Source organism: Cupressus sempervirens, chromosome 11 (genome assembly GCF_028749045.1).
Source record: "Cupressus sempervirens isolate cs-2001-9-10 chromosome 11, ASM2874904v1, whole genome shotgun sequence".
Taxonomy (NCBI): Eukaryota; Viridiplantae; Streptophyta; class Pinopsida; order Cupressales; family Cupressaceae; genus Cupressus; species Cupressus sempervirens.
The window spans coordinates 588,500,195-588,523,992 of NC_143128.1; the positions used below are offsets into that span (position 1 = coordinate 588,500,195).

A 23,798-nucleotide genomic window follows, 5' to 3' on the forward strand; every position below is an offset into this window, starting at 1 on the left:
TACAGTGGTCGTAGCATAGGAAGAGCAAATCCACTCCTGCCCAACAAACATGCTCCTCAATCCATCCCTTGATGTCAACAAGGACTGCAAGGTGATGAAATTCGAGGCAAACCTCGTGATATCTGGGCGAGCTAACTCCTTGCTTTTTGTGTACTTCCTCATTGTGCTAAGGACAAATGCATGATTATAAATGAATTTGCATATGTTTTTTGCCCTTTCCACACATGACTTGACAAACTCAAGTTTGCCAATTTCCTCCAACATGAGGTCAATGCAATGTGCCGCACAAGGGGACCAAAATATGGTGGGGTGCCTCTCCATCAAAAGTTTACCTACAACAATTTTAAGTCAATTAGAAACTCAAATTTCAAAATTCAAATAAATTTATTTTCAAAACTTGCAAAGTTAAAAGTTTACCTGCTGCAACATAATTTGCTGCATTATCCGTCACCACTTGGATCACATTTTGTTCCCCCACCTCTGCTATAACTTCCTCAATAGCCTCACATAAATATGTGGCATTTTTCACATGTGTGGAAGCATCAATGGATTTTATGAACATGGTATATCCTACAAGTAACAAAACAACGAATTATAATATTAAATGGATCATTAACAAATTAGCATTCAACAAATCAAAATTTACAATGTATGTAGGAAAGTAGAATGATCAATCACCTCCACAGGATACAAGAAAATTGAAGAGTGTTCTATTCCTCCTATCGGTCCAACCATCAGTCATGATGGTGCAACCCTTTGCAATCCATTTCTTTTGGTTCTCCTCGAGGTCAACCCTCATGTCCTCTACCATCTCATCCAAGAGGTATCCGCTCAACTCAGCCTCAGTTGGGGCTTTAAACTCCGGACCACAAATAGCAACCGCATCTATCATATCCTGCCAATAAGGAGCCCTGTCACAAATAAAAGTTTAGATGTCAAAGACTCAAATTATAAAACAAGTAGATATAATTAAAGTTTTACTTTTACTTTTAATTTTAACTTTAAAGAAAACAAAGAAAAAAGAATCAATTACCTGGCTGCAATAAATGGAATGTTGCAAAAGTACCAAAATTTGCATATCTCCTTTCTGGCAACATCGTGAATCTCCTTGTTCAAACTCATGCCCTCAAGTGTGGGTTGGGAATCAGGAGTAGTGCGGGGCACAAAGTAACTATCCATTCTGTTTTTCTGCACTCTAGGCTGCAATAGGTTGGTGTGGGACCCTGTCTCAGTATGTGATCGACTAGCACTAGCACTAGCACGAGCAGAAGAACTAGGATAAAAAGGAGGCCTAGAAGAACCCTCTCCAACACAACCTACGGATGCAGAAGCTGATGCAGATGTAGATGTGGATGCGGCTGCGGATGTGGGAACATGGGAGCCAATACCCCTTAACCCTTCAACTTGCATTTTCCTATTTGCTTTGTCTTTTTCAATTTTTTCTAATGCCATTAAGCAAGTGCGTTTTGCCTTAGGAGTTTGGTGAGTGCAAACTGTAACATCGTGTTCAGGTATAGCAGCAATGTGGAATTTCAATCTATAAATACCACCGGAAGTTATTTTTTCTTTACAAAACATGCATTTTGTTTGATATTTGGTTCTTCCAGGAAACTCTTCATTATATTTCCAACATTCATCTTTTTTACCCATTGGAATTTGCGAAAAATGAGAGCAAAGGCTGCTGCAATAATTTTTTTTATGTAAAATATCAAAGTTTGAAGCTAATAAAAATTAGAAAACAACAGACCCTAGCTTGCAACTTAGTAAAAATAAAGAACATTCAAGATTTACACTAAAATTCTTGAAAACTATAAAAATTTAACAAAAAACACATAATACACTAAAAATTTAACAAAAATGCATAATACACTAACATGCAAGAAAAAAAAAGCACCTACCTCTTGCAAATAAGTTGAGGAGTGTTGATATTGGCTCCTTAATGCTCCCAAAGCAATTGATGGGCTCCCCAAATGGCCTGCTGATCTCTTTGGTGCTCCTCCTTCTTGCCGGTTAGAAACCTATGGCTTTTCTTTTGTCTTCTTCTCTCTCACTTTTCCTCTCTTCTACTCATGCTTAACAAATAGAAGGCCCTTTAGGGTTATAACAAAGAGAATAGGACAAAATCAAAGTGAAAAAAACAAGTGATTTAAAAAAAAATTTCAACTTCCCTTTTTACATGCCACGGGCGATTCATGGCCGATTTTAAAGGCGATTTTTGGCGATTTTTACATGAATTGCCTGAATCGGCGATTCAGGCGATTCATGTCCCAAAAATCGGCAATACCGATTCACGATGCAAAAAAAATCGCCCAGCATGAATTTGGTCGCGGAATCGCCAATTCAGGTGATTTTTGGGCGATTCTCGTTACTATGGTACATACATCCATAGGTCCATACGATGAGGAGGATTTTTCAAAGATCGAAGCTCAAGAGAAAACGGATCTTTTATATAGGCATCATCACCAAGTCATTTTCCTTCACATGCTGATTTAAGTGCATTAAAGTGGAACTTTCTTTTACCTCATCCCATAGTAACGAGAATCACCCAAAAATTGCCTGAATTGGTGATTCCGCGACCAGATTCATGCTGGGCGATTTTTTTTGCATCGTGAATCGGTATCGCCGATTTCTGGGACATGAATCGCCTGAATCGGCGATTCAGGCAAAAATCGCCAAAAATCGCCTTTAAAATCGGCCATGAATCGCCCGTGGCATGTAAAAAGGGAAGTTGAATTTTAAAAAAAAATTACTTGTTTTTTTCACTTTGTTTTTGACCTATTCTCTTTGTTATAACCCTAAAGGGCCTTCTATTTGTTAAGCATGAGTAAAAGAGAGGAAAAGTGAGAGAGAAGAAGAGAAAAGAAAAGCCATAGGTTTCCAACCGGCAAGAAGGAGGAGCACCAAAGAGATCAGCAGGCCATTTGGGGAGCCCATCAATTGCTTTGGGAGCATTAAGGAGCCAATATCAACACTCCTCAACTCATTTGCAAGAGGTAAGTGCTTATTTTTTTCTTGCATGTTAGTGTATTATGCATTTTTTGTTAAATTTTTAGTGTATTATGTGTTTTTTGTTAAATTTCTATAGTTTTCAAGAATTTTAGTGTAAATCTTGAATGTTCTTTATTTTTACTAAGTTGCAAGTTAGGGTTTGTTGTTTTCTAATTTTTATTAGCTTCAAACTTCGATATTTTACATAAATTTTTTTATTGCAGCAGCCTTTGCTCTCATTTTTCGCAAATTCCAATGGGTAAAAAAGATGAATGTTGGAAATATAATGAAGAGTTTCTTGGAAGAACCAAATATCAAACAAAATGCGTGTTTTGTAAAGAAAAAATAACTTCCGGGGGTATTTATAGATTGAAATTCCACATTGCTGCTATACTTGGACATGATGTTACAGTTTGCACTCACCAAACTCCTGAGGCAAAACGCACTTGCTTAATGGCATTAGAAAAAATTGAAAAAGACAAAGCAAATAGGAAAATGCAAGTTGAAGGGTTAAGGGGTATTGGCTCCCATGTTCCCGCATCTGCAGCCGCATCCACATCTGCATCTGCATCAACTTCCGCATCCGTAGGTTGTGTTGGAGAGGGTTCTTCTAGGCCTCCTTTTTATCCTAGTTCTTCTGCTAGTGCTCGTGCTAGTGCTAGTTGATCACATACTGAGACAGAGTCCCACACCAACCTATTGCAGCCTAGAGTGCGGAAAAACAGAATGGATAGTTGCTTTGTGCCCCGCACTACTCCTGATTCCCAACCCATGCTTGAGGGCATGGGTTTGAACAAGGAGATTCACGATGCTACCAGAAAGGAGATATGCAAATTTTGGTACTTTTGCAACATTCCATTTATTGCAGCCAGGTAATTGATTCTTTTTTCTTTGTTTTCTTTAAAGTTAAAATTAAAAGTAAAAGTAAAACTTTAATTATATCTACTTGTTTTATAATTTGAGTCTTTGACATCTAAACTTTTATTTGTGACAGGGTTCCTTATAGGCAGAATATGATAGATGCAGTTGCTATTTGTGGTTTGGGGTTTAAAGCTCCAACTGAGGGTGAGTTGAGCAGATACCTCCTGGATGAGATGGTAGAGGACATGAGGGTTGACCTCGAGGAGAACCGAAAGAAATGGATTGCAAAGGGTTGCACCATCATGACTGATTGTTGGAACGATAGGAGGAATAGAACACTCCTCAATTTTCTTGTATCCTGTGGAGGTGATTGATCATTCTACTTTCCTACATACATTGTAAATTTTGATTTGTTGAATGCTAATTCGTTAATGATCCATTTAATATTATAATTCGTTGTTTTGTTACTTGTAGGATATACCATGTTCATAAAATCCATTGATGCTTCCGTACATGTGAAAAATGCCACATATTTATGTGAGGCTATTGAGGAAGTTATAGCAGAGGTGGGGGAACAAAATGTGATCCAGGTGGTGACGGATAATGCAACAAATTATGTTGCAGCAGGTAAACTTTTAACTTTGCAAGTTTTGAAAATAAATTTATTTGAATTTTGAAATTTGAGTTTCTAATTGACTTAAAATTGTTGTAGGTAAACTTTTGATGGAGAGGCACCCCACCATATTTTGGTCCCCTTGTGCGGCACACTGCATTGACCTCATGTTGGAAGAAATTGGCAAACTTGAGTTTGTCAAGTCATGTGTGGAAAGGGCAAAAAACATATGCAAATTCATTTATAATCATGCATTTGTCCTTAGCACAATGAGGAAGTACACAAAAGGCAAGGAGTTAGCTCGCCCAGGTATCACGAGGTTTGCCTCGAATTTCATCACCTTGCAGTCCTTGTTGACATCAAGGGATGGATTGAGGAGCATGTTTGTTGGGCAGGAGTGGATTTGCTCTTCCTATGCTACGACTACTGTAGGGTTAGATGTGGCGGATTGCATATTTGATGAGGATGGTTTTTGGAAACCCGCTAGAGAAATCCTTAAGGTAAATTTATTGCAATTTAACATTTAGTATTTTGCTTTTGCTTTAAGTTATATTATTTTATATTTAAGTTTTGACTCAATTTTTTTGTTTTACTTTATATGTAGGTCACTGAGCCCCTTGTAGCTTTGCTATGAACTGCTAATGGGAGAAGCCCTCTATGGGCTACATTTATGAGGGCATGGATAGGGCCAAGGAGGCCATCAGAGCCCAATATGCAGGAGTGCAGGAGAGGTATGGCCCTATTTGGGACATCATCGATAGGAGATGACAGAATCAGCTTCATCGACCCATCCACGTAGCAGCTTACTATCTGAATCCGGCATTTCATTTCCGTCCTGAGTTTAAGGCAGATGCGGAGGTTCTCACTGGCTTATACACAGTGATTCAGAGATTGAGTAGCGATGAAAATAGCGCTGCAACGATTGTTGAGCTAGACCAGTTAAACAATAAGGAGGGGCCACTTTTCTTTGGCAGGATGGCCATAAATGCTCAGACAACACTACGACCAGGTAAAAATTAAATAATATATTCAATGTTCATGAATCTAGATTCTAAACTTAAAATTGATTATATAATGCATTAGTTTTAGAGTTGTAATTTGTAAATGAGACTAATTGTTTTTGTTTTTTCTTTATTTCAGATAGATGGTGGCAAATGTTTGGGGCCACAACCCCAAATCTTCAAAAAATTGCCATCCGCATTCTGAGTCAACCGAGCAGCGCTTCTGGATGTGAGCGTAGTTGGTCCATGTTCGAGCACATCCACTCGAAGAGGAGAAACAGGTTGACAGTGCAGAGGTTGAATGATCTTGTCTTTGTTCATTACAACTTTCGTCTTAGGATCTGACAGATTTTGGGCGTTGACTCCTCTCCGATCATTCTCGAGGAGATTGATCCAGAATCAGAGTGGATCATAGAGACTGTGGACCCAGTCTTCACTGAGGAAGATTGCGAGTGGGTTGACCAGGTGGATGTAGAGGTTGAGGCTGTGGCCAGGGCAGAGGAGGCAGCTAGAGCACCATTTAGGCATTGGTAGACGCACACACGCACGCACAGACGCAGGCCCTAGCGACGTTATTCATGAGCCCATTGCTCATGCAGGGGACATGGCTCGGTGGTCCTCTAGGACCTACCTTACACGCCTTTCTCATAGGCAAACTGGATACTTAGAGGCTGAGGTTGAGGCTGCAGCAGAGCTAGAGGATGATGATGAGGATGATGAGGCTTGAGCTGGAGCCTTGTTTTTATATTTTGTTTACACTGTATAGATATTGATAGTGATACTGAATCATTGATAGACATATGTTTCAAACTTTCATGGATCTTCATCTTAGATTTATACATACATTTATGATTTGATGTCTTATAGATCTTCATGATTTCATCTTACTGATTCTATGATTTGAATCATTATGATCATTTGATTTTTATTTACTTCAGCTAGCATACAATTTACATTTTAGTACATAATGATAACATAGTTACGTATGTGATGGATTTTATGTTTCATGTTTATGTATGTTAGATTCTATTTGATGATGTTATAGTGTTTTTAAGTTATATTCAATAAAGGGTGCATGAAATAAGTCTTAAATTGTTAAAATCTTTACATTTAAAAGGTTTTTTCAAATTTGCCGATTCATCGCCGATTCGCTGGCAATTCACCCCCGATTCACGATTCAATTCGACCGTGCCGATTCCGATACGATTCCGATTCATGTTACTTTGGTATGTACTGAAAAGAAAAAACTTATCCTTGATTTTTGTTACATCCCAAATTTTGATTTTTTAAAATAATCTTATAGCTGTTGTAATTGTTAGTTAAAACTCTCGAATGTCATGATCTTGTGAAATGGAAGTTATGGTTAACCGTTTTGATTCATGTGAAAATGACTTGTTAGTTGTTCATTGTTATTTCAACTAAAAATGAATGCCTATATTTTAAGATAAATGTTAGTGGTGGTTAGCCGTCGTGACACTTATCAGTTATTGTTTTTGTTTTGTTTTTGATATTTTGATTTAAAATGGAGGAATATGTTATTATTGTGGAAATATCCTTTTTGGTTGCAGGAGTAGACGAAGGGGGGAAGCATTGCTAAACGAGATTCAAGGAATGGGGCACCAAAACAAAAAGGTCCATCAATAGATTATCAGGTATGAGCTCTAATCACCTTGATGAAGGATTTAACAACTAGACAACACGGAATGTACCTTGGACAATCATGAGCTACCTAGTCAGTTCTTAAAATAAGTAACCATTTAAATAACTATTGGGAAGAGAGGTGTTACCTTCTTTTGATTTTGTTGTGACTTTAAGTTGTCGTCAGTATGTGAATCTATATATATTGACACCATGGTATTTTAACACCTATAATTGCACCTACATGTATGGCCATATATACGTACATATAGTGTGTATAAATAATATATAGTGAACCACATGATTTTAATTACACACGCATATGTATATATACATAGGCATAGGTGTACGTAAAATCATAGGTGACATCAAATAACATGATGCCAATATATAATTATATTTTGTATATGCAACAACCTTGAGTAATTATAGTTATTTGTCTCTCATCGATTCCATAATGTTGAGATATTGCCACCACTATATTTGTCATAATCTTCTTTTAAAATTTATTTTAAAGATTCATGAGGAGTTACTTTTGCTCGATGAAAGATCATGTCACGACTCCCCTTTCTTGTAACAGAGGGAGCGTGCAGTATTATATGGGAGCACTCTGCAACCAAAGGGTACTTCCTTGTTTTCGCACCTATCTTTCTCATAATCATAAGAACTCTAAAATTGAGTAGAGATACATATGTGACATTGATATGCCATTCTTCTTGTTGCATATGTGGCATTGATAAGCCTTCATTCTTGTTGCACTTATGACACCATCAAACTGCAATTAATCAACGATTGCTTAAAGTCCAGTAAGCAAGCTTAAGATTGAGCTTTTGGTGATGTGCTGCAATCACCACGTGAGAATCAATATCCAGGGCATGCTACCATTTGCCATTGTTTTGCTTCTATATGCATTCTATCTTCTTTTAGACTTATCAATGTTAATGAATGTCCATATCGACATCCTGAATTCACGATCCATGAATTTAAAAACACCAGTATTATTTGAAGGCATGATTAATGAATTAGAGTGAGCTATGCTATTTCTTTTCATGCTCTATTTTTTGTATATTGAGTGAAGGCATATAGACCCGATCCATTGTCTTTTTTTTCACCTATATTATTTTTGTTTAGCAACCACAACCAAGTGTGTATGGTGTACAACAAATATACATATATGTATATATATATATACATACATATATGTATATATATATACATACATACATATAGATATATATATATACATATGTATATACATATGTACATATACATATGTATATATATACATGTGTGTATATATATGTGTGTGTGTGTATATATATGTCTTGATATTACGCAGGAGGTTTGACTTATACAGCGGTATAGTCTATATACCATGGAGATAAGAATCAAACTCGAGAAAGGAATTTTGGTTATGATAACATAGATTCATTAGTATATGCTGAAACCTCCTAGGATATACCCTAGGCCAGGAAGGTCAAGTACGAATGGGTGAGGAGGAGAAGTACCCCTGCAAAAAAAACTTAAATGTCAGAACAAGAACAATTAAAGAAATTAAAACTGTACAAGTTGGGTCAATTCATGATTGTCCAAATGTATGTATGTTCCGGTTGTCAAGTCTAGCGGTGGGTGATCGGGCTTATTCACTACCCATCTAAATCCTTGGCCAAGGTAGGTTAGAGGCATGCTTGCCGTATTTGATCACTAGAAGTCTTGGTGCTAGTTGACAGAGGGGAGGTTGATGGAGGATATCCAATACCTTGTATGCTAGTTAGCCAACACTCTTAACACTGGGATGCTTGGATGGCAGGATCATGGTGCCCCAAGCCTAACCCCAAGGTAGGGAGGGCCTTTCTCGTTAGAGATTGTGTGGGGATAAGTTAAGGTCTGCGGTTGGGATGCTAAGCCTATGCCAATGCTTCTCCTCTTCACTAGATGTTGAGGCTTGCACAACACCTTATCAAATATCGATACTTGTATGATTCTTGAACTTGAGTATGTTCCCTCATCTTATTTTCATGTTATCCCTTGAAGTGTATATTTATTTAGTTATGCTCATTATAGTATCAAATGACTATGGTAGAAGTAGTTATGGAAATCATATTAGTTTCTTTTCATGTAACTAGGAAAAGGATTGTTTCTTAACTGTTGTTTACATTTCTTGTACATTGAACTCAGTTGTTAGTTTTTCTTTCTAAATGAAGTAATGAATATAACTGCTTTATGTCATTCTGTTATGAAGGATAGATTTATATCTAGAAATAATCTTTATTTTTCCAGCATATGAGAAATGTTATGTTACAATTCTTACAATGATAGAGGTCAAATGAAAGGTCAAGAAGGGATGAAGAATGAAAATCATATATATGAGTCCAATGAGAAAATACTTTCAGATCCAAATCATTGTTTGGAAGGTCAAATTGGAATCATGAGAATGGGAGAAAAAGAGTGTCAAGTGTCAAAGAAGAATCAAAGAATCAGTGTTGATTAATCAAAGGAAATCATTGAACAAGATTTGCCTCATGAAAATTTCATTTGCATACCTGAGATATTGGGTAGTGATTCTTCTTATTTTGGTGATCTTTTCTATACAAATCCATGGACTAAAAAGTACTGAAGCCATCTAGTTCCAAATGCAGATCATCAGAGGGATATTGAAAGTCTTGCAATTTTAATACTTCAACTCATATAAGAAGTCGTCAATGACATGCAACGAAAAGTTGATTTGATTCCAGAGTTACATGGTTTTGGTGAGAAACAGTTATTTGGAAATGTTGCCTCAGCCAAAGTAGTTGCATATGTGAGAAATATCAGGACATCAATTCAAATAGCAAGCTTACAACTGATTTCACAAATACTCGAAAGTTGACACCTGCGGTTACACCATAGCATTTATCTTCTCTCGCTTGTCAATGTGTTCTCATAATTCACCTGAAGTTGTTTTAAGGTAGGCTTCCCCTACCATGTATATATTTGTGGTCAAATTGTTTTGTGTTGGTCTCATTTTTGGCTTGTCGCATGTTTCCCTAGTAAGACTCTATGTTGCCTTCTATTATGACTCTAGTGCCCATCGAATAATGCATTGGTTTTTGGGAGATCCTGGGTTCATTCTTACATCCTTTGCAGTCCATGACCCCAGTTAGAATCAGTTGTTGCCTTGGTTTTTGAAGACCCCAAAATAAAAAATTTTCAAGTCATTTTCCCTCTTTATGGGGAAGTTTATAAAAAATCTAAACTTTCACACTTATCCAACCTCAAACCCTAACTTTCACATGTTTAGAGCTTCAAACACTTCGCCATTATTTGCTACAAGCACCAAATTTCATGTTTGTAAACACAAAACCATAACTTTCTCACGAATTTTTCCAAAACTTGCACCTTTTTGCTCCAAACTCAACTTTCATGTTTTGAAAAGCTCAAACCCCAACTTTTGCGTCTTTTGTCCCAAAATCCTAGCTTTTACATTTGAGAATTTAAGTTATTAAATTCACGTCCATTATTTCAAATTTCTAACTTTTTGAAAGCCCTATTTCAAGAGCTTGTAACCTCCTTTCAACAACTTTATTGAAATACAGTTGGCAGGCATAAAGTTAAAATCCTCCAACATTTCCAGTATTCACTTGGCTGTGCTAAAATGAGAACTTTGAAATAGGTTACGGAGATATATCAAGAATGCCTCAAAGAGATGCCATCTCATGTAATGCAACCACATGATTTCTGATTGTACCAAAATCGATTTCGCAGGAAAGCTCTGATTGAATTGATGAAGTTCTCTGCGTGAATATCTATGAAAAATGTGGAATCAAATGCAGGGACCCGAACCGTTTGACGTGTGGTACCAATGAAATACTATAATTACAGGGTATGCGCAAAGTGGGCTATTTGAAGATGTCTTGGATGGCAATTAAGGAAATGGAATTGTCAGGTTTGAAGCTGCACTCCACTACCTTTACCAGCATACCCGCAGCAAGTTAAACAATGTGAAGTCTTAGAACAGGGTACAGGCATTTACCAAAGTATAAGGGAAAAGGTAGTGTTCTCGAGATTTAAACAATTACAAATTTCACATAAGGTGCCATACACGTAAGACACGGGATGACAGGCAACACAATAACTATTTGACAGAATAGCTCAATAAAATGCCATTTGAAACAATGAAATGGAGTAATATCAGATCGCACACTTAATGAAGGCTGGGAACAGTTTATGAATATCTATTTAAATGTTCAAAATCTGGTAAAAGGGAGAGACAGCATCAGTTTGATGGAATGCAATGTTTGTGAGATTTGCAGGACATACATGCATATTGAAAAGACTTTAGAAGCTTTCAAGTAAATGCAATTGCTAAGCAGTGAACTGTTTAACTGAATGCCTCAAAGAGAAGTCATCTCATCAAATGCAGTGACTGTAGGATTTGTGAAGAAGTAGATTGGTTGAAAGGGCTTAAGAAAGTATCTAGCAAATGTGATAGGAAGTGTAAAGCTGGTCCAACACCTCTGTCACCGTCCTCCTCATCTGTGGCAAATGGGAGCCTCTAAATTGGGTATGAACATTCAGTGGAATATATAATCTCGTTTCAATATGTTGGTTTAATTGCAATCACTCTGGTCAGCATAAATGTAATAGGGCGTTTCCACATTCATGATATATGCGTGATGCTATGAATTAATAAGAAAGGATAGAAAACCCAGTCCAACGCTGCTGCTGCAAATGTATTAGTAGACTGAATGCTCCAAATGGAATATGTGCTTGTTGGATCAATTTTAAAAGATTTAAAATTAAGTGCAAGTAAGAAGTAAAGGCACGGCATGATCTCAATGCACAACTATGGCCAGTTCCAGTATATTTTCTAGATATTCTTAGCCCAAATAGCCTCTCTTTCTGGGAAAATGAAATCCCCGAATTTCATAAATTAATTCCATTTGATGGCTTTTGGCCTGATATGAATGAGATTACAAACAAGTGCACTGGATCACGTTCCTTGCCGAATGATGAGGATTGCCCAATAAAATATGGACAGATAGCTTTAGATTGCTGTTTGATTTGCAGTAATGCCAATTTCGCCATTTGGGATGATCCTCCTCACAAAATCAACTCTTCTGGAATTCACAGACCTTTGGGCAATAAGACCTTTTGGAACTCACAGATGCCATTGTGACCAACAAGGCTCTCAATCAGTGCTAATAAGAGGCCATTCATATTGTCTCGCTCTACTTATGTTGGCTCTGAAAACCATGTTGTACATTGGACAGGAGACAATGCTGCAACATGGGATGACCTCTGGTACTTACAATGCTAAGTCTTGGATTGATTGGAGTTCCCACGATTGGTGCTCATATTTGTGGTTTTAAGAAAGACACAGCAGAAGAACTCTGAAATAGGTGGATTCAGCTAGGTTCATTTTATCCTTTTGTCCGAGATCATTCAGACAAGGGCTCAATTTGACAAGCACTTTACTTATGGAAGTCTGTCACAGAGTCTGCAAGGAAGCCATTAGGTTTGAGATACCATATTCTTCCATACACATATACATTGCCTTTTGAAGCCCATATAAAAGGGTCTCCAATTGCAAGGCCTCTATATTTCACATTCTCCAGCAATAACAACCATTGGGGATCAGCACCCAATATCTACTATGGAAAGGAGTTCTTGTGTCCCCTTTTTTGAAGGAGTGGGCAAGGAGGGTGAATGCTTATTTTCCAAAGGGTGCAGGTACATTCTTTGTATGTTTCAGATTCAATAATAATGGAGGTGATTGAAAGATATGCATATAACAGATTTATTGACTTGATGTAAAAGCTTTCAAGTAGACAAAGTTGACGTAAAGCCAAATCTCAACCAACATCCTTCATGTGTCTACCAAAATGGGAGAAATTTTATGCAAATCTTCTAAATCAAAAAAGTGGACAAGAACTATTTATGTTCTTACGGTATAGTGCCACAATTTGAAAGTGAACTTTGAAATGGTGTTTAGCACCACAGACAGGATGTGTGGAATATATGACAAAATGTTTCACTGGGATATCTCATGAAAGCCAAAGACATGTTGAAGGAATTGAAGGAAAATAGTATACACTGATTCTACATGTGCTATGTTTAATAGACGGGTGGGGTAAAGATTGCAAGCCCTTGATAATTTTTTTAAAGTGATAGAGTATTCCTAGACCTTTCATGTATGAGGTCATTACAATTATTCTTAGAAAATTTTGGCATATTGGTTTGATGGGAGAATTCAGTATGAAGATTGAACTTGGAACAGATGCTAGACATAACTAAGTGAAAATGATGAAGTATTGAGATACAGTTTTGTTATAGAACTCTCAAATCTAAGTATTTCAATGTGCTTGTAGATGCAAAGCTATTGAAATTCATGATGAAATAACACTACACATACTGGAAAGCTAGAGAAAATTGGGCTACATTAGATTTTGCAGGATTTGAAATGAAAAGTGTGGTGTACACCGATTTTTTATTATGCAATAGAGAGGACAAGCTCAAACAATGGTTAACCCCAAGAAGGTCTCCAAAAGTTTATCAAAAGGAGTGAAAATGGAAAGCTATCTCAACAAAGTAGACAATTTGGTCTTCCTTCAAAGTTGTCTGTCACCTCATGATTTACTTCTATATGCAGTTGGATAAAATTGCAATTTTGATATTTATGTAAACATTGCAACTTTTGTAAGACTGAGACTTTCCTTTTGTTTAAGTTAGAATTTGGGGTCTTATTCTGTAAAAGTTAGAGTTGGTTGTAAAAGTATGGATAACTTCCATGCTTCGACTTGACCCAAAAGTAGTTAGTTATCAAGATGAGTCTATATATAGAAAGCTTTGGCAATGTAATGGGGAACTTCTATCAAGGGGCAACTTTGGAGAAATTTAGAGAGAATTTTTAATTATTTTTAGTTTTGCATTATGTATAGAAGGGTTTGAGATTCTATAATCTCATGAATATGGTGCGTTTTTATTGAATGTTCACCAGAGCTATGGTTGCTAACTTTTCGTAAGTTAAACTAGTAACCCCTTTATGCATCTCTGTGAGTCATTATGATCAATGCAGTTGATGTAATAGACACAACCATTTCATGTTATCTTGGGCTGGGTGTGTCATGATAACCTGTCTCCATACGTTGAGATGTTTTATTCTTCTTACTGTCATTGCATATTACAACTTAATTCTTTTGTTTAAACCCCTTTGTAATTATTATCAATTGTGAAATCCTATTGGTATTTGTATTTCTTCCGTAGGGTTTCTGTTATTCATTCTCTTTTAGTTTAATGTTTTCTCCCTTTTGTACTTTCTGGTTAAAAGTATTAAGAAAATACAAACAGCCCCATAATATGAGGGAGTTGCCCCTCGCAAATGCAGAGGAAGATTCTAGTCTGCGATCTGGTTGCAATCTCTCAAGTTGTTGGCACGGTTGTCGCTGCTCAAAACAGTGTCATTTTTAAAAATGAATTCACAGTGAAATCTATTTCAAAAGGCATCAAGTGCAAGATCCCATGATTGAGGGAAATGTGTATAGACACACACAATAAATCTTACTGGGGGATACCTAAGATACAGGCTGAATTCCCCAAGGAACCTCCTAACACAATTTACTCAATTAAATTAGAAGAAATGAAGGTGAAAAAATGTATGGTTATAGACTTATAGTTGTGGAGAAGGATAAAATTCTATAGCTTACCATGCCACTGTCAATCCCAAGCTATACCTTAATATTGGTAACTCCATGGACCTGATTAAATTTTTAAACTTGTACAATTAGTTTTTATTAGGCTTTAGCATATATCAATCTTACTGTATATCATTTTCAATTTCTTTTGGCTTATGCTTTTATTAGATTTTACGCACAAACACAATAGTTTTAGTTGTTGCCTTTCTATTTCAGAGTGCTGCTTCAGCTTTAAATCAACATTTGTCTATTGCAGGTACAACTGCAGATGATCTCTATCCTCTATTTGACCGATATGGAAAGGTTGTGGACATTTTTATTCCAAGAGACAGGAGGTACGAAATGTTTGGACACATGGTCTTTTTTGGTGCAAGTATCATTCATTTCTAAATATTGTTAATTAAATCTAGTCATTATCTTTTGTCTCATATCCAGGACAGGGGATTCTAGAGGATTTGCTTTTGTTCGTTATAAATATGCAGATGAGGCTGAAAAGGCGATTGAAAGGCTTGATGGTAAGCAAATGTTCTGAGATTCTATGTTACAGAACAAAACCTCCCATTATAAATTGATCCATGATTTACAATATGTGATTATTGATTTTCTATGTTAGTTGTGATTATGAGCCATGCCGTTCCTTAGTTATTTATATGAATATTGAGAGTTTTGAAGGACCTGCAGTGTTGGTTGCTAGGCATCTCACAGAACTGAATAATATTGCTTTTTGATAATCTATGCTCTTAATTTAAGAACTGTCTTTGGGTAAGTCTTAAATGATGAAAAAGATTATTCACCTTGCTTGGGAGACATTTCAGTTCTTGACATATTAAATCGCTTCACAAGTTTGAGAGGGATAGCCTAGGCATGTTTACGATCCCTAGTCCTTAAACTTGAGTTGGAACATGTGTTGTGGGCTCACTTTGAGGAATGCATAGCTTCAATGAACTTGTGATTCAAAAATGAAAATCTAGTTATTTTCTATTTAGTTTAAGAATGAGGGTCCTAGAAAATAAAGGAGGTTGGTAGCTTAAAAATGCAAGTTATGATAGCACCCAAAAGTAAAGCATGCATGCTGTTTCAAATTTGCTTGTCTTGGGTTACTCTTAGATGCTCTTATTTGTGTTCAATATGAAAAGAGGATTTAGTGGTCTTTCCTTCTGGATCTCATCTTCAAGTAAGCTTGGACATGAACACCCCTCCATTTCAAGGGCCAAACAACAAACAACATATCATCTGTTTAAGCTTCACCCACTTTGGAGCATGATCAAACTAACACCTCAAATAATAAACAAATTGCTGGCCGTTTAACATTAACTCACTTTGCAGCTTGATCAGATTTTCTTGAGAATGATGTATATCAATCCCCAAAATTACTTGAAGATTAGATCCTTTCAAAAGCTCCCTCTTTGTTTTGAATGTGGAAGGGGGCATCTATGTGGTATGAACTTGCCTGCAAGATATATGGGATCAATTTTTCACACTCCATGGAATAGAGAGAAAATTCTTTTGGGTTGAAACTTTGTGCTCATTTTCATTGACGTTTCGAATCACACTTGACGATTCATCATCAGGAAGAGGATTTATGAGAGAAGTGAATTGTACAGATAGTCTTATAAGGGAGAAGGAGAGAAAATTGAATTTGTTTTCTTGTTTCTAATATACTCTCCTCCCTTATAACACTATCTTTGCAATTTAATTCTCTCATAATTCCTCTTCCTGATGATGAATCAGTAGGTGTGATTTGAAACATCGATGAAAATAAGCACACAGTTTCAACCCAAAAGAATTTTCTCTCTATTACCTACAGAATGTCATCAAACAGAAGCTATAATAAGTGAAAAGAACACAACCTGTGAAAATAGTTGCAAATAATTGTATATTTTGGAATCTAGAATAAGTATTACAAGCCTCTTCAAGAGAGGACAACCTCCTTAAGAGAAAATCTTTAATAGAAAATATGACTGCAAGATCTTTTTTATTTTACTGCAACACTAATATGTAAAATCACTAAAGTGACTTATGAGGTACATGACCTTTGTAGGATAAATCCATACTTTAAAGTGAACTCATTACAAATCTTGTGGTGAATATGGGATAAATACACAACATATAAATATAACTAAATAACTAAGCTATGATCATTGTGCTCATTACAATAATATGAGGTTGGGATGTAAGGTTCCTATCACTATGGGTAGCTTGAGACAAGCAAAATTTGGTAATTATAGGTAGGTTGTGGTTTTCTTTAATGCAGTGAATAACTTTGTGGAAGCCTTTGCAATCAAAGAGAACTGTTTCCTTTAGTTTTATCTTCCCCTAGTCATCTGATAAATAGCATATTGTAAATTATAATCGACATGATTAGGAGAAATACACATGCATAATTTGAGAGGTTTAAATATTGTTGAATGACTCCGTTGAATTGTACTCCAATTTGTCCATGTTAGATAGTTTACTGAAAACAGCGATTGATAGATTGACTGATATAGCTGTTGGTGAATTTGGATTGCAATTGATAATGGGCTTAAACAAATATAAATGTGGATCCATTGGGTGAGTGTTTGGACCTGTTATGCTTAGTTGTATCTATTGATGTTACACACAATTGACCTAGGTGACTTTTTGCCTCTTAAGTTCTTGACAAGTCATTTGGTTAACTTATTTTACCTTGATCCTCCTACCACTTCCTTATCTTAATTGCCATTTCCCTAATTTTGTGTTATTACTTTATTATGTTAGGAATTTCAAGCCACAAAAGCAAACTTGACATAACTTAAATGTGAACATTTATGGTAAAGTAGCATGTAGATCCATAATGTAAAAGAATACCCAAGTTTGAACACTAAGATAACACTAGATGTTCTATGGGAAAAACCTTTCGGAAGAAACACAACCTCTATAGCATCATGAGCTCAATGTGCTATCTCAAGAATGAGATCACAAGACACTTATAGAGTTCTCTATGTATAACTTTAGCAATATTAGGCAACCCAATCACACTCGTGAGCAATCCAAAAACATAAAACCACACATCCCACTCCCTGACTTCATTAGGATCCTACCAAATATGTAACCTCCATTACATGCTTTCCAATGCATGCATCAAAAACTATGCATGGGCTTTCTTTTATAGGACAGTCTTGCACAAAATCACCGTTGTATTACATAAATCATGAATTCAAAATTATGTGCTCAGTAAAGCATGTCACTAATATTAGATGCACATCCAATGTCCCATACAGGTTTCCCTAGCAAAGCCTAGTGTGATATGCGCATTTTGGATGCACTACAACAAAATAAGAATATTAAATTATTATGCAAGATGTACAACACACCTTACCTAACATTCTCGCACTTGTTGTATAAATGGATAAGGGGTCAAAGGTAAACAACATGTAGGGAATGATTTCCATAGCCAATCTGCACCATTTGAACTTTCTTGTGCTCATACACTCCCATCACTACATCTTGCTTCAACTTGATATTGTGTACACAAAAACCAAATTTAAATAGTGTTGTGAGGTTCTCACACCATTGCCCCAAATTCTTTGGGGACCCCCTTTTTTTTATCGCCTCGGCAAATTTTTGGGTTGCCAAAATTTTTGAGTTTTGAAAATTTCACGCCTTGGCACCTTCAGGACAAATGTGGGGAGACTTAGCTTATTTTCACCCGGCTTCGCTTGATTTTCCAGAGCCACCAATTTCATCCTTAGGCCAGACAAAATTTTAAAGAGCAATATTTGGTAGGATAAAATTGTAAATTTGTACTTAGACGTTTTCCTTTGAAAATCCGGATATAATTGTGTAAATTTGAATAATCTTTCATAAGGAAAAACTTTTGTTAGACTTAAGTTTTGGAAAATCTCAATTTTTTCTTTGGTGAAAATTTTAATTTTGTAGAAATTAGGCTAAGTTGCAAAAAATCGATTTTTGGCTCTAGAAGCAATTTTATTTTATTTTTGTAAAAAAATTTTAATTGGCATAGCAAAATCGATTTGGGTAAAAATTGCAAAAAATTGGCTTTAATAGATTAAAATTGCCTTGAAAACTTTTTGCCTTTAATGAAATTGGTAATTTAATATTGAAAAATGGCTTTTGGTTAGCCAAAATCCAATTTTAATGACGTATTAATTACTAAATCCTCATTAAATGGAAATATTTAACATCTCCAAGGCACCATTTAATTTCCTTTTGCAATTTAGAACTAATTGGCAATTTTAAAAGGCAATTTTCATTTTAGCAAAATTAATATTTAGCTAAGTATTTAATTCTGGGCCATAATTTTGCATTAATTATTGTTTTTCTTGTTCCTAGGGTCCAAGTCAGCTAGTTTGGGGGGAGTAAGAAAGTTGGGTATAAGAGGAGGCCTTTCTCCCATTTCTTCCTCACTTCTCACTTCTCCTTCCGAAGGCGTTGGCGATTTTGCAAGAGCAGATCTGCACTCTTCTTGCTTGGCGAAATTTGTGGAAGCCGAATTTTGTGGGAGCCGAATTTTGTGGGAGATAAAATTTTGATTTTTGCAAGAGGCTGCAATTTTTGCCCTAGGTTGGGTAATTTTATTTGGAGGTGAATTGCATGATAAATTTTTGATTTGCAAGGGATTTGAACTTCTCAAGGTCAAGTCCTAATTTCGAAAAGTCGTTGTAAGATTATTGGTTAAGGTGAATTTTCATCATCTAGAGTTGCAAGGGGTCCTTAAGCTGACATCCTTCTTTCGTTCTAGTCTTAGGATTGCTTCCCTTGGTTCTACTTGCCTTTTGGTCTACCATCCCATAATAGGGCGACGAGCATGGAGGATGTTAGTGCAAGTAAGAATCCGAAGCGGACAAACAGTAAGAAAGACAAAGAGGATATGATGCCCAAAACGCCCTTCTTCTCGAAAATGAATAGAATAATCCACACCAATATCGGTACATTGGACATGATACGGATGAAGGAAAGACTGAAGGAAGGACAATCCCCTTTGGCAAAGAGGATATACAAAAGTGGAATTGTACATGCGGCGGCTTTTCCTCCTACATTGCCGTGTCCAGAGTTGATCATAGAGTGTGCATCCAGATTTGATCTAAATAGTAAATCCATCATTTTTGGTGAAGGGAAGAGAGTGTTGGCCAACATTGGGGAACAAGCAATTGAAAAAACATTCAACATTCTCCAGTACAAAGGTATGACGGATGTGATGATGGATCAGGCAACCAAATCATTTCAAGACAACCAAGAGGCCTATTTCACACATGTAAAGCAGAACTGGATTCATGAGGGAAAGAAAGGTGTTAGCAGATCAACAAGGTTCACAATGGCAGATTTCAAACCAGAATATGGCGATCTCGTTGTTTTCTCAGCCGAATCATGGGCCTAGCTCAAGGGATGCAATTTGAAAATTGGATGTACTTCTTCATTGATGAGATTGAAAAGGGGTAAAGAAAATTTGATTGGGCCAAGATCATAAGCGAGGACTTAGAATTGCAACTCAAAATCGTACAAAACCAAAGGCAATCCTACATGGGCTCCTATCTGTTCTACCTAATTGCTAGATTGTACAAGAGTTTGGGAATTAAGGCCTTAGGAGAAGTTGGTAGTGGACCGGGGCAATATTTGGTACATGAATGCTATCCGCAGCTCCATTTGCACAACAACAAGGATTACAAGATATTTTGTGATGCCTTCGCCATGAAGACAGTAAGGGTATTACAAGGGACACCTGCTAAGAGATTTTCACCAGAAGCAAAAGCAAGAATTAAGAAGTATGGGAGTTGGTTCATCCAATTTCCATAGTTTACATACATTAGAGTGGTAGGAAGTATAGTTTGTCCCAAGAGGCTTCCAAGATACCCACCCGATAAGGTAATTTTAATGGAATTGGCTAGGCAACTTGAGCACTATGATAAAATGATGGGAAATGAAGGGAAAACAGATGTTACATTCTCAATCATAATTGGCAATGATAGTTACCCAAATCGGGCCTCCTTTGAGGCTGCAGAAAAGGAATTGGAATGGTATCATCTAGGATGGTACAGAGCAAGGCAAGGATTTGATCCTAAGGGTCTTATCAAGGTATCTCATGGAAATGAATTCAAGCATGTTCCCACCATAGAAGACTTTTGGGCCAACGCCAAGGATGACTTTCATGTGAGAAAGCTAGCTTTGTCAAGGCTGTCAGTGAACATGATGAGGGCTATCAGATGGAGAGGCCTTGATATTCCTGATCAACTGAAGGATGATGGAAATGTGTTGAGAGAAGACTATGATACAGTTGAAGGAACAGAGTTGAATCCAATGGATTGGGATGACCATTAGAATCCTTCCTTGGAGGTAGTTATGAGGGCCGTAGATTTACATACTGAGTCGTGGTATAATGAAAGACTAAGGAAGCTACAAAGGCAAAGGATTTCCCTTACCTATGAGATGATGATGCCAAAGGAGAGACAGGCAGAATCAGTCGAATAGAGGAATGAAGGAAGTGGCCGGCAACAGGAGATGGTTAAAAACGGCAAGAAGAAAGTTTTGGAGGTAGAGAAGGGTAAAGAACATCTTGAACCTCTAGCCAAGAGACAACATGCAACGCCATCAAGAGAGTATAATTGAGGCTAGAAGCCAAGAGGTCAATTCAAGTGATAAAGGGGCCGTGGTGGAGGTGAGCTTTGATTCGGAATCAAGTGGCTATAGTGAAAGCACCGAGTACTCCCCTCTCTCGGAGAAACAACAAGGAAATGATATGGCATAAACTAGTAGAGAAGAAGATGGGCCAATCGACATTGAGGCAACAAGTCAGGCACCGGAGGCCACCGGTGATGCTTCGTTAGTTGAAGCTAATCCAGATTTGGGGAGATGCACTGCACTACCATGGTTGAGGCAAATGCTTATGCCAAGAGGTGAGGTGGTAACGGCCCATACAGTTGAGGACATCCAAGGGTTAATGGAAAAGGGTGATAGCGAGAACCAAAAACAAATGGCAAAAACGGTGGCAAGGGTAATCAAGAATGATAGTGATGGTCACCGAAAGGTTCAGATTGCTATTCCAATAGTCAACAAGGCAGTGGATGAGATCACGGCCCAGAAATATGAGATAGTGGAACATAACTTGGGAAGGAATACAAATGATATGGAGTGTGAGGAGGTCTAGGAAGGTATAGCATCAATCAGAGAAAGGTTGAGGAAGGCAAATGAAAGAATAGTAAAGTTGGAGGCCGAGAACAAATGTTGGAGAGATTGCTAGCCCGTCTAACAATTGCACCAGGCAGCCCTTCCTCAAGACAGCGGGAGCAATTCAGAAGAGATATCAGCTCAGCTACATGAAGTCAGGGATTGGATCCATGATACAATCTAAGACGGGCGAAATTTCTTGCCTTCCTTCATCTCGACATTCCAATCATTAGTGGCTGTTAGAGACAAGTTCAAATTATTGAAAGAGGAGTGGAAAGATTTCTTTCCCATTAAAGATATGGCTATTCCTAGGCTACAGGCGTTCATTGGGCTACCAGAGGCATACCTGCAAAGGGCAAGGTTGGTTGATGAGAGAGGATTGAGTATAATTGAATCTTGGTTTGTTGCATTGACTACCAGATTTAGAACACTTGAAGAAATACATAATGAGATTGCACGGCACAGCCCAAGCGTCGACACTTCCATTTCAACCATGATGAGCGATGTTGGGGTGGCACTTGATTTTGAGGATATCAGAGAAGAGGATATCAATGAGATAGATTTTGGATCGAGGTTGGATGAGTTGGGAAAGGTTGCTATCAAGAAAAAGCATTTGGGCACCCTTTCCTCTCTTAGTGCTTTTATTGAATTTTCGAAGGAATATGAGAAGGATCACGAAAGGATACTACAAGCAGCGAGCAGCGTGGCGAAGTCAGCGGAACTTCGGGTGAAGCACACACCTTGTCCTCCTATGGAAGAAGTTAATGAAAGGCTAGCTAAGTTTATTGTCTTAGCTAAGAAAATGAAAGGAAAGGGAAGATTTATATTAGAAGATCATTTGATGTAAGCCCAAGTGGCAATTTCCCTTTCTTCTAGAATAGGACAAGTGTCTATTTCTGATTGGCCACCATTTTGGTGCCTTCTCATTGGTTGCCACTTTTTGCACTTTTTTCATCGATCCATTGATGAGGTGGTAGCTTCTCATTGGTAGATGGGGTGGCAACGCTAATTAGGGTTTTGAGGATCCAATCTGGATCGTTGATCTTGTTTTGATCTCCACCGTCTGTTTATGTTTTTGGCCCCTATGAAAGGCCATTTGCTCTCATTTGTAAAATGTTGGAGAAATTGTTGCGAAGATAATACCAAAATTGCTTTCTTTTTCATTGTTGCGTTTTGCATGTTGATTAAGAACATTGGGTATTATTGCATGTTTTCTACTTCCACTTAGTTAGATTTCCTTTCAAGTTGTTGAAGCAAATTTCATTTCAAGTTGCTAAGTAGGAGTGAAGTAGATGGATAGTTGTATGGTAGCTTTGGTAAATGTTTGATAGGGGTCAATACTAGACCACTAGCATCCTAGCGGCTGGTTGGGAAGCCTTGTGTGGTGAACTAGTTTATTGTTCCTTTGAATCATTGCACCTGTGGAAGTGAGGCCACTGGTCAGCTCTCATTAGGTTCGATCCCCGTCCATTTGCTAAACTTCCATTCGCAGGAGTAGAAGTAGAATAGTGAGTAGTTGGGTAGTTGAAGTTTAGAGAAGGAAGTTAGACAAGTAAGCTAAGTATCAAAACGCACCCATTCACCCTCCACCACCATCGCTTTTCCATCAACATCATCACTGGCAGATACATTCTACATCCTCACCACCATCAACATTATCTGCCTCCGCGCATTTCACAAACCAGACCACCATCACCTTCATCCCACTAAAGTCCAAGTCATCCTTGAATGAATAGCGTAAGGTCGCCTACGTGATTACCAGCAAATCATATCGATAAAAATGAGCGAGTATCCACAAGAGTAAGGAACATTGGAGTTATTCTCATATCCCATGAGCAATAACTTTTCAAGAGAGGAATTGTATGTTTGATACTCCGTATC

General features: G+C 37.3%; 2 protein-coding genes and 1 long non-coding RNA gene across 3 annotated transcripts in view; all 3 read left to right on the forward strand.

Annotated features, from left to right (window-relative positions):
• The window catches only part of LOC149531035 (uncharacterized), an 83,849-nt gene that overhangs the window by 10,232 nt on the left and 49,819 nt on the right, over positions 1-23,798 (forward strand). Inside the window, exons 2-3 of the mRNA XM_089811509.1 lie at positions 15,031-15,109; positions 15,210-15,289. Of these exons, the coding sequence (XP_089667635.1) occupies positions 15,031-15,109; positions 15,210-15,289 (159 nt within the window). The remainder of the gene's footprint in view (positions 1-15,030; positions 15,110-15,209; positions 15,290-23,798) is intronic.
• Positions 2,841-3,854, forward strand: LOC149531036 (uncharacterized). The gene is made up of 2 exons (XM_089811353.1): positions 2,841-2,993; positions 3,213-3,854. The coding sequence occupies exon 2, from the start codon at positions 3,244-3,246 to the stop codon at positions 3,652-3,654; it is 411 nt and encodes a 136-aa protein (XP_089667479.1). The 5' UTR covers positions 2,841-2,993; positions 3,213-3,243; the 3' UTR covers positions 3,655-3,854.
• On the forward strand, positions 4,621-6,395 carry LOC149531037 (uncharacterized). The gene is made up of 3 exons (XR_016359169.1): positions 4,621-4,962; positions 5,067-5,471; positions 5,603-6,395. It is a non-coding gene; the product is annotated as an uncharacterized LOC149531037 (long non-coding RNA).